We start from the raw sequence: 13,507 nt of genomic DNA on the forward strand, positions 1-13,507 counted from the left end.
AGTGTAGCCTATTCTAAATAATACCTGAAAAAACGGCCAATTGGTTCAAGGCTAGACATGAAAAATACCCCGTCAATACTTTCATTCATTCTAAGAAAAACCCAACTCCAGCAATTTGGCTTCAACTTTTCAATAGTTTTATCACAGAATCTTTACCCAGTGAATTTTTCAGGCATAATACTTTTTACCTGTGCATCTAATCATTATTGAAATTCCACTGCAAAAATAAATGACCAAAATGACATAAACCGCATTTATCTCAAAAGTACCTTTGTGGGAATTGAGCCCTTCTTGAGTTTACTTAGGCTATTCAATTTAAATTTGCATGTTTTGCTTTAGCAACTTTCATATATTACCTTGGGAACCATGATTATGTGGATGATAATAAATGTTTATCTCAGACAGTTGGTCAATTATTTGGTCCCCAACCATCGGATCACGAGAGCACTCAATCAAAACGGTGGCCAAAAGTGTGTTGGTTCAAAGTAGGCTTTGTACTCAGCCATAAAATAAATTACAATTTGGGCAGAGAGGTAACTTTTTAAACCACAAACAGACATAACTCAGCAACAACCCTACATTTAACATTATAAAAACAAAAATATTCGCTTATTGTTTTTATAATGTTAAATGTAGTGTTGTTGCTGAGTTATGTCTGTTTATGATAAAATAAATTCATTAGGCTACAGTGAAAGCAATGCAGTCATGCAGTTGGTTTGGTTTTTGAATCTTTATTCTCGGACCGACAAAGCCTTGATAGGTTATTCCTGGTAGTTTCATATACTTATAGAGCAGGGGTTCCCAACCTTTTTTTACACCGTGGCCCCCTTTGAAAACTTTGAAAAATTAATGGCCTCCCTATTTTTTCAACCTTTTGAAAAAATTAAGAAACGTCATTTTAATTAAACAGTTGTTTATGCAGTAGGCTAACCAGTAAAGACCATTTCATGAAGGTTTGGGCAAAATGTACTAGTTTTTTATCAAATTTTAATTTCTTTCGTTATATAGTGTTGAAGTGGACGTAGAAATGATAAATTAAAAAAATATTATTTTTCAAATTTTTCCATGAACCCCTTGAAAAAGACTCATGGCCCACTAGGGAGCCATGGCCCCTAGGAACATATGCGTAGCCAGGGGGGGGGGGCGAAAGGGGCCATAGCCCCCCCAAATTTTCAAACTTTGGATTCCGAAGTTGAGCCCTTTGTTAAAAATATAATAAAATTTGTAGAAATTTATAACGTTTTCCAAGACATCTGGCTATTAACACCCCCAAGGACTTGTTTTAGACACACAGAAAGACACCAATAAATTTTGCAAATCGTAAATCGTGCAAAATTTACGCGATTTACGTTTCTTTTAACTAATTTGTGGAAGCAATTTCAGAATGGCTTACTCTGTTGGGTTTTTGTGTAGTAATTGAGTTTTTGTGTAGCTGAGTTCTTGGTGTTCTCTAATTTTAGCCGCAGTTTTTGTCCGTTCGTGTGTAAGAGCTACCTTTAATAAGTTAATAGCTGTTTATCTGCTAATAAATTTCATACAAATATTACCCTAAAAGTGTTTCCAGAAAGCACTATAATCCATTATTTGAGTGTAATTTTGCAAAAATTTCCGTGGGAGCATGCCGCCGGACCCTCCTATAGAATACGCGAGCCTTCGGCCAGAGGTGGGCACCTGCTACTTTTAAAGTAGCGCGCTACTCGCTACCGCTACTTGGACCACAACAGCGCGCGCTACCGCTACCCGCTACCAATTTACAAAAGTAGCGCGCTACCTGCTACCGCTACTTGGACCAAAGTAGCGCGCGCTACCGCTACTTCTTCCGCTACTTTTGTCTAAAATGACAATAAGTTAGGAAACACTTTGCAAGTCCCGAGTGACGCAAAAACAACTTTGAAAAAAAACGAATGTTACCATTTGTTTACAGTAACACTGTCATTTTAACGTCGTTATAGAAAACACTTTCTAAGGGAAATGTATTGTTACGCATCTTTCAAAAACACAAGCATTTCAAAATGAGAGTCACTAAGTCCTGCCGCTTTGGCTTAAGCACATCTTTTCCAACAGAGAAAAGTCTCTCCACTGCAGCACTGGAAGGAATGGGGGTGTTGTATTTAATGAACAGATGTTTTAACTCGGTATTCGAAAATCTCAAGGACTTGCTCCTGTCCGAAAAAACGGCGTCCACATTGCTGTTTCCTTCTGCACCGACGTTTCACGGGATGGCGCCAACACACCAAAAAATTCATCCTCGGAGTCGTGACTGGTGTTGGTGTCACTCTTCACGGTATCAACCTGGCTTGATGTCTCCCGCAACAGTCGAATTACATCTGTCTTGACTTTTTCTCGCAGTGTGTCAGCATCATCCGTGGAAACGTAGTGCAGAAATTGTAGCCACGACGTCTTGAAGGAGGGATGAAGACATGATGCCATACCGCATTTCATGTCGTTGAAGCACTTGTTGAATCGTTTCTTCACCCCTTCAAGGACTTTCACTCTCAACTCCTCACAGCTCACAAGATCACTGATCTCAGTCAACTTCTTCGCCCAAATTGTAATGGTTGGAAGCAAGACTCCGTAATACGCCTTGGACTCGCCCTGGAGAATGTCTAAAGCCTGGCAGATAGGCTTCATCACACGGAGATATTCGCCGAAGAAGTTGACGTCAGCTAGAAATAAATGAGCTGTTTAGAAATAAGACAAACTATGTTGTAACTTCAAAGTTGTAAGCAAAACAAATCACACAAAATTGCCCTGTAATAATTTCTTTTTACAAAAACCACCGTGTAAGAAAATTTTATTAGCAACAAATATCTTAGCTAACCATTTGTCAACAGTTTTACTTTAACCAATAGCCTACGATAAAACCTTATTTTTGGACATCTTAACATAGGTGATGACTGATGAGGCAATGCTCACTGCATGTAGTCTATATTCTATAAATCATATACAAATTTACTTCGGCTATTATCAAAATTAAAATGAACATTATCGATTTCATACCTTGATCGCAGCTTCACACCAGAAAACGAGATTCCCAAAAGACCGAAACTTTGCAACCAAACCGATCATATAGGGTTATAGGCTATATAATATAACTGCTTAACCACGCCAGTGTTGCGAAAAAAACGAGTATTTTTTTTACTTTAAATTAAAAAGTAGCGGGTAGCCGGGAGTGCGACTGAAAAAAAGTAGTGCCTCTCCCGCTACTTTGGAAAAAAAATAGCGCCGCTACTCCAACTAAAAAGTAGCGCCGCTACCGCTACTTTTACCAAAATAGCAGCGCGCTACTGCCCACCTCTGCCTTCGGTACGCTCTAACCCCCACCACTTTTATTGCTTCCCTTGCTCAACCCACCAGGATACGTCACTGCACATCAGGTGGCGATGGCTTAAATCAAACACTTTGTCGTCCTCTTCAATTCATCAAATATTTGGCCCCTCCCAAATTTTTTTTCTGGTTACGCCACTGGTTGGGAACCCCTGTTGTAGAGGCTTTTGACGCAGGGCCGGTTACCGAGATTGGCAGAGTGAAGTTTCCGGTTGTTGAAGCTTTGTTGCTGGGGAATTATTTTATTCATTATAGGTGACGCTGAATGGAAAGCAGTCCAAACGTGCGTTGCTCAAGCGCACACCCCGAGAGTCGAACCAGCGCTGCTTGATCTTGAAGCTTCTTCGTTTATGAAATCACGCGCTTACCAACTGAGCTATCGGGGCAGAATTAATACGTATGAATCTTACCTACCATAACCTAGTTGCTATATCTTGTATAGTTGTATATATCTTGTATAGTATCTACTACTTGTAAGGCACCTGCAGCTAATAAGGCCCGCTAATTTTCAAACCTCAATATTTTTCTAAATACTGCATAATTTTGAACGAAACTTGGAATGAGGATACTTTGGGTCTATCTAAACAACATATCTATGAAACAAGTTTCTAAGTTAAAGGAGTTGTAAAATATTAAAAAAATAAAAAAAATCTCAAGCGGGCCTTATTAGATGCACGTGTTGTGAATAAGGCCCGGTTTGAATTAGCACCAAAAGTGATGGAAAAGGTGTATTTTCACAATAACAACACCACAAAACAAATTCTAATCGGCAACACAGGCACATAACTAATAATTAAATACACAGAGACAACTATTCCCTCCCCCGCCCCATGCTCCATTTTTTAAAAAGCGACATGGTGTTTTTAGATATGGTAGGGATACTAAAGTATTTTGATTCTGAAATTATGATATTTCCATTGCAATAACAAATTGGATTAATGGTGTAACAAGAATTGTTTAGGTCACTCAAGTCTTTAACCCCCACTTTCTTAACCAGGCGTGCACAACGTTACTCCAGGGGCCCATGGGCCTCATTATCAAAATTAGCCTAGTCTGATCATCATTATCAGTCTTGCTTTAATAAGAAAAAAAATTCGAATTTATTGGTTTTACTGCATCAGCATGCACATATCTTTCACATAAAATGCAAAAAAACGGAAGTCAAAGCGGTTTGTTAACTGCAGAACAGTCTAAAATATGTGAAAATTAATAAAACCACTCAATTTCAGCCCCCCCAAACTTCAACTTTCCGTAACTCAAAAAGTTCTCAACTTTAGGCTGTGAAACTTTACCAGTTAGTCTCAATTCACCATAGCACCAATTAGAGCTTCCAATTTTGTTTAAAAGATTTGTAACAACGGAGATCCAGGGGGTGGGCCTTATTAGCTGCAGGTGCCTTATAGCAGTAACGGATCTAGGTAGGGGGCCCTTAGTAACGTGCATCCCCAAAAAAATTACCATCTAAATTTTCTCGCTCGCTCCGCACCTTGTTAGTCACTTCACGACTAGTGGCGTTTGGAACGCATGATTTCAACAATAGATTGAAAAAATAGTAGCTAACCGGTAAAGTTTTAAGGGCCTCTCAAAAACCATAATCAGATGATTAAAAGTGTGTTTAAATCTCTATAAAAACTAAGGCTTACAAAGATGTCAAACTTCGTTTTTCCTATTGCCAGTCTGCGAGACTATTTTCATTCTAAAACCGGTGTTAGGGTATTTCGGGCCCTGTGCGGAATATGCTTTGCGGGCCCCAATGACAATGATCCAATTCAGTAGCATAGCTAGGTATTTTGAAATGGGAGGGGTGGTTTGACTGTCGGCAGACGAAGCCTGACGGCGTGATTGCCGAAGGCGACACCCAGCGACAGGGGGTCTGGGGAACCTCCCCCAGAAAATTTTGAAAAATTACTTTGAGTTTGGGGCATTTTGAGAGCATGTTCAAAATTTGGGTACGAATATTACTGTATAGCCTAATGGTGCTGTCCGGTGGCATAGCAAAAGGATAAGATCATGCATTCTTCGGAAATAAAGCTATGTTGACTTGAGTCTGGATGCAACCTATTTCGTCTCCTGAAATCGGAGCAACAAAATCAAATTTCGACTCATTTCGTCCCCTGAAAAGATCGAGAGAAATTTGAAATGTTTGCGGCAACTCCGATCAGCAACTTCGGCTATGTTGTTTTTTTTCTTGATCTTTTCAGGGTACGAAATGTTCAGGGGACGAAATAGGTTGCACCCGTTGAGTCTCTATGTTTTCTTGTTGCTAATTCCTTTGTTGAATTCACGTGTTGAATTTTTCCATTGGAAATGACAAAATTACTGAATTTTCTGAGTAAATTGCGGGCCCTGTGCGATCGCACGGTTTGCACACCCCAAAGACCGGCACTGGGTCCATGATAGAAAAAAGGTCGGGACCGCTGGACCAGACAGAGTCATCGTAACCTCTTATTAATATGAAATTATACTTGAGCTCGGAAAAGACAAAATGTAACAAATTGTATTCCCTTTTGGCACAGGATTATGGTGTTGACGCTAGCCACACGTAAGAAATAGTTAATCCAGTGTTTCGGGACACGGCTAGAACACAGCAATTTACAATGCCTGCCTCAAAGCGAACAAATCTTTAACTAAGTCTTTGTCTCAGAATCGGTCAAGTGGAAGTCAAACTGAATGGTCCAAATTATTCTTTTGTTTATTGTTTTAGCACAGTACCAACAAACACTTAATGACAAAATAGTAAAACGCATAATTTGCCTGGCATGATAGAAAACGGTTTTAGATGCAGCCTTCGGTATAGTACCAGCAATTTCACAACAACACGTGCTAACGACGTTTTCTCAACTACACTGGAGTCTTTTCAACCAGAAAAAAAAAACAGAACAATTTTCATTTATTTGTCCAAATATTTTTCATGAACAGTGGCAGACTTGAAAAATTCAAAGTCGGCTCCAACCGCTACTGAGAGTAGTTTTTGAATGTTTCTTTCTTCTGCAGTGCCCAGATAGTAGCCGTTAGCTTTGTCAACCTGCTTCAAGACGTTGTGCATGCTATCTTTGTCCTGCACATTGAGCGGAACAAATGACACGAGACTGTAATCCTCTACGACACTGCACAATTTCCTGAAAAAAAAAAGAAAGTGCATCAACATACACAATTTTTTTGAAAGATAGAGAAAAAGTTTGATCAGAGTAATCAAGAAAATGAAATATCTTCTGACAGGTGTCAAACCCACAACAATGCTTGATATGAACGACTCGGTTACATGTCTTGTAATGCAAAGAAATTTATTTTCACACGAGGCAGTTCAATCATATGTAGCTAAAAATCGATTTCGATCAGATAGATCATCTTCAGTTAAGCTTATTGAAATAGAATTTTTGAATAAATTATTTTATTTGAATGAGCTTAACTGAAGATGATCTGGCTGCTAGCTGATCAAAATCGATTTTTAGCTGTGTATGATTGAACTGACTTGTGTGAAAATAAATTTGTTTGCTTTAAACCGACTATCCGAGTAATGTATAATTTACGTCACAAGAAGTATGACTTGGTTATTTTTGTCAAGCAATGTTGCCAGTCATTTTACAAACAAGAAAAATTTTGAAGCAAAAATAAATTGGTTGCACTGTCTGTCAAAGCTGCCTAGTTTTTGTCAAAATACAGAACTGAAACAAAACCGGTACATACTCATTTAATTTGTGAAATTTCTCTGTAAAAGGATCATCGTCGTCCATTTCTAGTATTTTGTTCAAATCAAGAACTTCAGTGTAATATTCCAAATGAAATGGAAACCTGCAAAAAATATTCTTGTACGGTATTGCAAATTTTCTAAAGTTTAGGGACAAACAGGAAAGTCAGTTCAGAACAGCTATCTCTGCCACTGCATCCCATGTGGTATCAGCAGCTTGTACATCCGCACAGCAATAACAAGCTAATGAGGAAGTCAACTTAGTCAAGCCTTACGTTTTGATGTATTAGGATGGAAGCAGCCAGCTTGCCAGGTCATTACCGAATGTAGGTAAAAATCCATACGGAAAATATCCTTGTTTTTTGAGAGAAATGTTTTCCGAATGAGTATTTTCCTATCGGAACATTTTCCGCATGGATTTTTACCGATTACTCCTATTATCATACAGTAAACAAAAACTCCAATTCCATTGTTGAAATTGCACTGGTGCAAACAAGCATGCCATGTTGCAATTGCAGCTAGGTAATTGAACTCACTTTCCATAATCTTCCGCGATGTCCATTTTTGATAAAACGTTGACATGAGGAAGGTTCATGTGCAGCATCGTTGCCAATGAAGTGAGCAAGACAGATATAAACTTGCTTGAGCTGGAGCAGTAATGAGCATCAACTAGATGAACAGATGTTAATCGAGTGTTTTTTCTAGCCAATTCCTCTATTACATTTCTCAACGCAGTGTGATGGGTATAAAGCTCGACTTGACCAGGACAATCAAAGATGAAATACCTGCAAAAAAATTAATCCATTTTGATCTTTTTGCAATTGAACACTGCAATGATTAAGTTACAAAATGATCTAGAGTAACCATTCAAATGTTGCGTGAAGTACGTTTTGTTTGAAAAGTGGTATGTATTGACAGTATTGTAATTTGTAATGTTGTATAGTTGTATACGTATAGTCGTATACTTAAAGTGCCAACATTCCAAGCCTCTGCAGCAATTTTCAGTAGACTAACATACATTAGAAATTTTCAGCAGACATTTGTAACTTGCTATAACGTAATTTTTAACATTACCTTTCAGAAAATTCTTTGAGCTTATCAAACAACCAGTCTTTGTTTGTTTCAAGATACTCCATGCAATACAACAGCCCTCCATTGGGCCCTAGTGACAAGTTTTTCATCACATCTTCCACAGTGACCAGTTCATTGATATTGATATCACAATCATAAGGAATGTGTTCATTGGCCGGATCAAGATTGACAACACAGCATTCCCTGCCGATTGCTCTCATAAATTGCTGCATCCCGTTACAATAAGTCGTCTTGCCACTTCCTGGTGGGCCAATGACAATTTGTCCAAAACACACATTGTTCTTTTTAGAAGTCATTATTACAGTAAATCAAATAAGAGTCTTTTGTTACAATTTTTTTTAAGTCCTAAGGTTTCAAGTATGGATCAGCATGTAAAACTTTTCCCCGGTGATGAAATGTGCAAAATGAAAAGCGATTTCCGACAGTTTCGAATGACTTGCTTTTCATATCACTATTAATTTGGATGTTTTTGAAATCACCAGACACCCAAAGAATTCCGCAGGAAGCCAAGACTAATCCAGCAATAGACTGAACTACAATCTGTAAAAATAAAGTCAATTAATTTTTGCAGTTGATTTGTATCAATAAGCAAATATATAATATATTGTTTAAAATTGCACCTTACATCAAATAGGATTATGTAAATGAAACCTTTTTCAGTGCTGACGAAACTTCACGTCTTAAAGTTTCATAAATAATTGATTGATAACTAAATAGTTGGATTAAATAACACATAGTAATTCAACTAGATGGTTTAAAACCGTTACTCATGGAGGATTGGAGGCAGATGACCTGAGTTGATGTGCAGTCTGCTTCAGGCAGAGATGGCGACTGAATATAGTAATTCCACCAATGATGAACCAAGCATGAAACCACTTTCCAGAATTAACCATTACAATTAACCACAAGTAGTAAAATTACAGTTTTACAATTATATACATGTTTCAAAATCATGAAAGAGCAAGTTGAAAAAGTTCGATACAAAAAATTATTAATTACTTTTTGATCAACTTTAAAAATTATATCAATCAATCAACTAAGTTTATTTTGGCATAGCTGTACAATCTCCACATGCATTTCAATGTACAAATAGCAGAAAATATAACATATATAATATATTAGTTTTATTGATATGAAAGCTACACCATGGAAGCACTGAAAAAACCATGCGGTTATGTAAGTTAAGCCAATCTAAGTCAGGGTGCATAGAATATTTTCATGTGTATGATATTATATATACAATAAATAGGGCCTAGTTGGATAAGTAGTATGAAGACACAAAAACAAAAAAAAGAATTACAAATACCTAAACATAGCAAATTATTAAAATAATACACAAACCACCAGACATTACTTTATCTTATCATCTAACACATGAGTGACAGGAGACATAAAAATATTTATTTTGAATAGAGATGTACCGATACCAATATTTTGGCCGATACCGATCCCGATACCGATATCACTTTTTTAGGCCGATACCGATACTGATACCGATATTTTGGCCGATACTTTGGTGTTACAAAAAGAAGCAATTTTGGTATTTGCAAGGAATTATATCAAATGCTAAGTTTTACCTTATTTGCATAAAACTCTTAAAAAAAGCTTTCAATTGGCATAATTTATTAAAGATTCAAGAATCCAATCTCAACCGCATTGCTGTGTCATAATAGTAGGTTTTAGTAATGAAAGGCCACCGTAATTGAGGTTTGGGGTATAAGGGAAGAAACATTACCGTACATCATAATTGGGTTTTCTGAAAAAAAGTGTTTGCGCAAACTCTCCAAATAGGCTATCATAATTGATAATAAGATGTAAAATGTCAACCAAGTGATTTGTGTAGTCGTACAAAAGCTAGGCTATTCGACAAGTAATGTGCAACCTAAGGGCGCTTGTCGTTTGGTTGAAAAGCTTTTGCCAGGCCAAGACTACCCAGGTAGCAAAAATGCACGATTCTGCATCGCTCCCACCCCGCCAAATGCTCAAAAAACCCATGCAACTCGGCTGACCCCAGCAAGCCGGCTCCACCAGTCAGCGAATTAACTTCCACCCTTAGCCGCAACAAACTCACCAAGCCCAAACAATGTCACGGCAGAATAAGTAGGCCCAAAAAGAAAGCAATGAGACCACGAATCCTCACCAAACCAATCAAAATGGTCCCGTTGCGCCCAAGATGACAACCTCATTGCGAAGAAAAGAGCGCCCCCCCCCCCCCCAGCCACCAGCACAAGGCTGAGCACTCACCAGCACAGCGAGCTGCCGTGACCCGCCAACCACACAACGGTGCAGCTTCCACACTAGCCATTTCAATTCTTGTCGATGTCAATTCTTGCTACAAAACGGCTGCCGAGAAACATATAGTTGATTGGATGGTCTAAATGGCTAGCGTGGAAGCTACACCGTTATGGCCAGCGAATCGCAACAGCCCGCCGCACCAGTGAGCGCCCAGCCCCATGCCGACAGCAGGGAAGGACACTCCCCCCTTACAATGAGGCCGCCATCCCAGGAGCAACAAGACCACTTATTGATTAGTTCAGTGAAGATTCGCAGTCCCACCGCCCCCATCCTGAGCCCACCCATTCCGCCACGACTTTGTTCAAGCCTGGTGAGTCCACCACAACGAAAGGCGGAAACCAAATCATAAACTGACAGAACCAGCCCACCAAAAACAACTAAGCCACACGGGTCCCTCAAACGTCCAGCAACGCAAAAACGATGCAAAACTACAAATTCCCGCCACCTGGGTAGTCTTGGCCTGGTTTTATCCTCTGCTGAGAGAAAAAAGAAACACAAATGATAAATATTGGAGAAATTGAGTCTCCTTTACAACTTAAGAATCGAACAACGCAAAACTGCTGAAACAAAACGTTTTGTTTGAGTGAAAGAATCACTGTAAGCAAACAATTCTAAAAGGTGCGCGGCACTGCGCGCATGAAGTCATGGGAGTGTGACGTATCAAAAATTTGAAAAGGTTGTTATTTTTCTACTTCAATGTGACGTTAAAAAATCTATATCTTTGCTTCTGCAGAAAATCCGCAGCAAACGCCTTTTTTTACGTGTTTAGTATCGGCCACAGTATCGGCCAAATTTTGCCGATACCGATGCCGATACCGATACTCAAAAAATGGCCGATATCACCGATACCGATATATCGGTACATCTCTAATTTTGAACAAATTAATGGAAGTTGAACCATTAAAATTTTGTTTATGTTGGATTGATTGGGGGAATTTGTATCCTTGGGCTGAAATGCTTTTTGACAGGTTTGCATACTTGTAGAGACTGCACAGTGTACACCCTTTTCACATAAGCCTGTCAAAAAGTCGACGGAATAAAGTTTTTGCTTGAAAGTAGGTCTAGTGGCCTGGAATTACTTATCTATTGAAGCTTGTCAATGTTCAGCATTTGGTGTGAGCATTTTTAATATGGACCAATAAAAATTATCACTTCAAGTCTTTGAGCTAGCTGACTATCACAAGCCACCAGCCAGTTTTTACTAAACACTACAATCCTTCAAATCGATATTTAACATAGTGTGTTTTAATGGGTTTATGTATAACTACTCAGTCCAATATTTTAAAAAATGCTACTGATCTCACTACTCACATCCAGTGGCAAAGATGAAAATTCTTGCTCAGTAAGCCTTACAAATGACCGATCTGGAAAATAACAATGATACAATTTGAAACAGTCCAGAAGCATTTTAAAATTAAGATCAATTGTGAGAATTTATTGTAATAATTACAAAATCCAAGCACAGAACACTTTCTATAAATTGAAAGATAAGCTATTATTATAATTTACAATACGTACGTTGTGCTGCTGAAATTCCTGCATGAACAATACAAGCAAGACCGATAAACAAGATTACTTTTTTGAAAGAAATTCCCATTTCAAAACAATCAAGCTTTAAATATCAACATTACCCTATCTAACCACTTATTATTAATCTATCCTGTTGGACAAAAATTATTATTACTGAAGATAAGACGGTGAACCTAGTAAGGATGATGAACTATAGTAAGGATGATGAACCTTTTTTATTGCATGGATCACAAAAGATATCTTGATTTTAAACAAAAGCCAAGTGGATTATGCATTTAATTACATGTTAATATTATTATAAAGTTTGCTGCTGGATCTTCTTTATAATTCTTATTAATTATCCTTGGCAGGTAATGCATAGTTTTCAGCTTCACATGCAGCACTCAGGTGTGTATATCTAAGCTGAGGTGTTGATTGTGTAAAGTTCATGTGCAAAAATAAGGATTCACACGACAATGAAGAACCAAACAAAGCTCAAAAAGATACCGCAAAATATTTTCATGACTTCAATCAAATTTGGTAGAAAGTTCCATTTTGTAAAAATTACATTAAGTATATAATATAGCCTATGAGTTTCAGCAGCAGGAAATAAAGTCACAACTATCCATGTCTGTTGTGATACAATTTTATTTCAACATTACATTAATCCAAAACAGCCAAGAGACATCACAATCACTGTATTTTCTATGGTAAAGCGTACAATGCCGTACAAACAAGTATATAAAATGATTTGCACTAAAGCACTGTTATTTGACGTGATATTGCTTCACTGCAGCCTCAGTTGTCAGGATTGCTATATGGTAATATACTACAGAACTACCTTTGCCAGGGCCTGATTAAGGCTCACCGGGGGCCGAGGCACAGCTAAGTTTAGGGGCCCCTGTTGGCAATCGCTTTCAATGCAATACCATGTAGTCTCTGCGAATGATGAAATATGGGCTAACAAATAGTTCAAGCAAAACTATAACTTCATAAATATTAGTTTAGCCAATTTACCTACAACTTTCTAACAGGATGAACACTCTTATACTTGTTACAAAAATTGTTGGATGAAAAATCTCTATAACAGATTGGAAATTGAACTCATTTCAATTTCATACTGGAAACACTAGCAAAATATATGCTACATTTGAATTTGAACTAGCAGAGTTTATTAATTGATCCTTGAAACTAGTGCTGTGTTAAACCCTTTGTTGGCCCCGGGGCCAGAATAATTTTGGGCCCTCTATCGTCAAGCAGACCTATAATATTGTGTACATTTTCACTGCACCGACATGGAAATGTGGTTCATTTCAATAGACTTTCTCACCAGTTTAGAAAACAACACAAGTGTAAGTAACCACAAACACAGGTCTTTCATTTCTTAGCTACACCTTTGCTTGGAATGAAAGCCAAAAGTGTTAACAATTTCTAACAAAAAAAATACTGGCAATGGAACATATCGGTCACGACGCGGTAATACCATCGTACAAAATTTTGACTGTTTGAACTTTGCCGCCCGGTACTGCGCAGATAAAACCAAAACTGTAGAAATTATCAATTTCCATTCAGATTTGGTCATCTGGTAACATTATT

General features: G+C 38.0%; 2 protein-coding genes across 2 annotated transcripts; both read right to left on the reverse strand.

Annotated features, from left to right (window-relative positions):
* Nucleotides 1-6,001: 6,001 nt before the first annotated feature.
* On the reverse strand, nt 6,002-8,403 carry LOC145785388 (GPN-loop GTPase 2-like). The gene is made up of 4 exons (XM_082597044.1): nt 8,090-8,403; nt 7,552-7,800; nt 7,015-7,119; nt 6,002-6,446 (listed from the first exon to the last, which is right to left on the reverse strand). The coding sequence occupies exons 1-4, from the start codon at nt 8,401-8,403 to the stop codon at nt 6,218-6,220; spliced, it is 897 nt and encodes a 298-aa protein (XP_082453170.1). The 3' UTR covers nt 6,002-6,217.
* A 49-nt stretch (nt 8,404-8,452) lies between these two features.
* LOC145785389 (ER membrane protein complex subunit 5-like) lies at nt 8,453-12,058 on the reverse strand. The gene is made up of 3 exons (XM_082597045.1): nt 11,921-12,058; nt 11,714-11,766; nt 8,453-8,647 (listed from the first exon to the last, which is right to left on the reverse strand). Exons 1-3 carry the CDS (start codon nt 11,997-11,999, stop codon nt 8,453-8,455), a joined length of 327 nt encoding a protein of 108 aa, XP_082453171.1. The 5' UTR covers nt 12,000-12,058.
* Nucleotides 12,059-13,507: the final 1,449 nt, after the last annotated feature.

Source organism: Aplidium turbinatum, chromosome 16 (assembly GCF_918807975.1).
Source record: "Aplidium turbinatum chromosome 16, kaAplTurb1.1, whole genome shotgun sequence".
Taxonomy (NCBI): domain Eukaryota; kingdom Metazoa; phylum Chordata; class Ascidiacea; order Aplousobranchia; family Polyclinidae; genus Aplidium; species Aplidium turbinatum.

Coding starts and splice junctions, on each gene's coding strand:
- LOC145785388 (XM_082597044.1), bottom strand. CDS start 8,403: ATGACTTCTAAAAAGAACAATGTGTGTTTTGGACAAATTGTCATTGGC. Junction 7,801..8,089: donor CTCAAAGAATTTTCTGAAAG/GTAATGTTAAAA, acceptor ATTTTTTTGCAG/GTATTTCATCTTTGATTGTC. Junction 6,447..7,014: donor AAATTTCACAAATTAAATGA/GTATGTACCGGT, acceptor TTTTTTTTTCAG/GAAATTGTGCAGTGTCGTAG.
- LOC145785389 (XM_082597045.1), bottom strand. CDS start 11,999: ATGGGAATTTCTTTCAAAAAAGTAATCTTGTTTATCGGTCTTGCTTGT. Junction 11,767..11,920: donor AGGAATTTCAGCAGCACAAC/GTACGTATTGTA, acceptor GTTATTTTCCAG/ATCGGTCATTTGTAAGGCTT. Junction 8,648..11,713: donor TTTCATCTTTGCCACTGGAT/GTGAGTAGTGAG, acceptor TTATTTTTACAG/ATTGTAGTTCAGTCTATTGC.